The 1056-nt window shown below is 77.4% G+C and overlaps 1 protein-coding gene across 1 annotated transcript in view; it reads left to right on the top strand.

The window, feature by feature from the left end:
* The window catches only part of AURANDRAFT_71725 (hypothetical protein), a gene marked incomplete at both ends in the record, with an annotated part of 4939 nt that extends 4130 nt beyond the window's left edge, over positions 1 to 809 (top strand). The window contains one exon of the mRNA XM_009039114.1: positions 45 to 809. Within this exon, the coding sequence (XP_009037362.1) occupies positions 45 to 809 (765 nt within the window). The remainder of the gene's footprint in view (positions 1 to 44) is intronic.
* Positions 810 to 1056: the final 247 nt, after the last annotated feature.

Below are 1056 nucleotides of genomic sequence, written 5' to 3'. Positions count from 1 at the left end.
TCGACGCCTGCGCGCGGCGGCGCGCCTGGGCGACGACGCGCGAGCGGCACCACGGCGGGCCCTTCAACGCCGCCACGGCCGGGAGCCGCCTCGTGCCCCGCGACGACCTCGCGCGCGGGCCGGGCCGCGCGCCCGACGACGGCCGGCCCGCGCGGCCGCCCGCGGACCCGCTCGGCGGCGGCAAGCTCGCGCGGAGCTCCCTGCTCGCGGCGACGCTCGGCGTGCGCGTCCACGCCGACGGCTGCGCCGCCGACGCCGAGGAAAAGGAGGACGAGGAGGAGGCGAAGGCGCCGCCGTCGCCGGCGCGACGGCCCGCGGAGGCGGAGGCGGTCGCGCCCGCGGCGCCGCGGGGCGCGCGCGTCAAGGAGGCGTTCCTCAAGCACGACCTCTACGGCGACCGGACCATGCCCGGCGAGATGGCCTGGGCCGCGCTGCCCAAGGCCCTCGCGGAGGTCTGCGACGCGCGCTACGGCGCCGCGGACGTCGCGCGCGTCGCCGCGGCGCTCGACGTGCCGCCGCACTACCCCGTGGACATCGCCCAGTTCCGGCGCATCGTCGACGAGCTCGACGCCGGCGGCGCGCGCGACGCGGACCTGCGGCGCCAGAGCTGGGTCGACAAGGACCAGCAGCGGCGCGCGGCCGCGGCGGCCAGGTACCGCGAATCGCGCGCCGGCGCGGCGAACGCGGGCACCTTCTGCGACGCGGAGCCGCTCATGGACCCGGAGACCCGCGCCATCCGGCGCTCCGCCGTCCGCGCGCGCCACCGCCGCGCGCACGGGCGCGAGATCGACGACCCCGGGGTCTACTAAGCGACGTTGGGGACCGCACCGTGTGCGGATAAACGGGGGGCGACACCAGACCGCGACGCCGTCCAAGCGCGCGAGCATGGTGGCCTTAACCCCGCCAAATTGACGAGGGCGCTACTTACCCGACCCGTCGCGCGTGGGAAAAGGGCCGGGGGCCTAGGTCTTGGTGGAAGTCCGGGCAGCGATGGCGACCGCGCGCGCGCGCAGTGGCCGCGGTGTGCTCGAATCGATCTGTGATGCGCATCTCGAC

Source organism: Aureococcus anophagefferens, assembly GCF_000186865.1.
Source record: "Aureococcus anophagefferens unplaced genomic scaffold AURANscaffold_10, whole genome shotgun sequence".
NCBI lineage: Eukaryota > Pelagophyceae > Pelagomonadales > Pelagomonadaceae > Aureococcus > Aureococcus anophagefferens.
The sequence above is the reverse complement of the archived record's forward strand: the minus strand, read 5'-3'. Positions and strand labels throughout refer to the sequence as shown.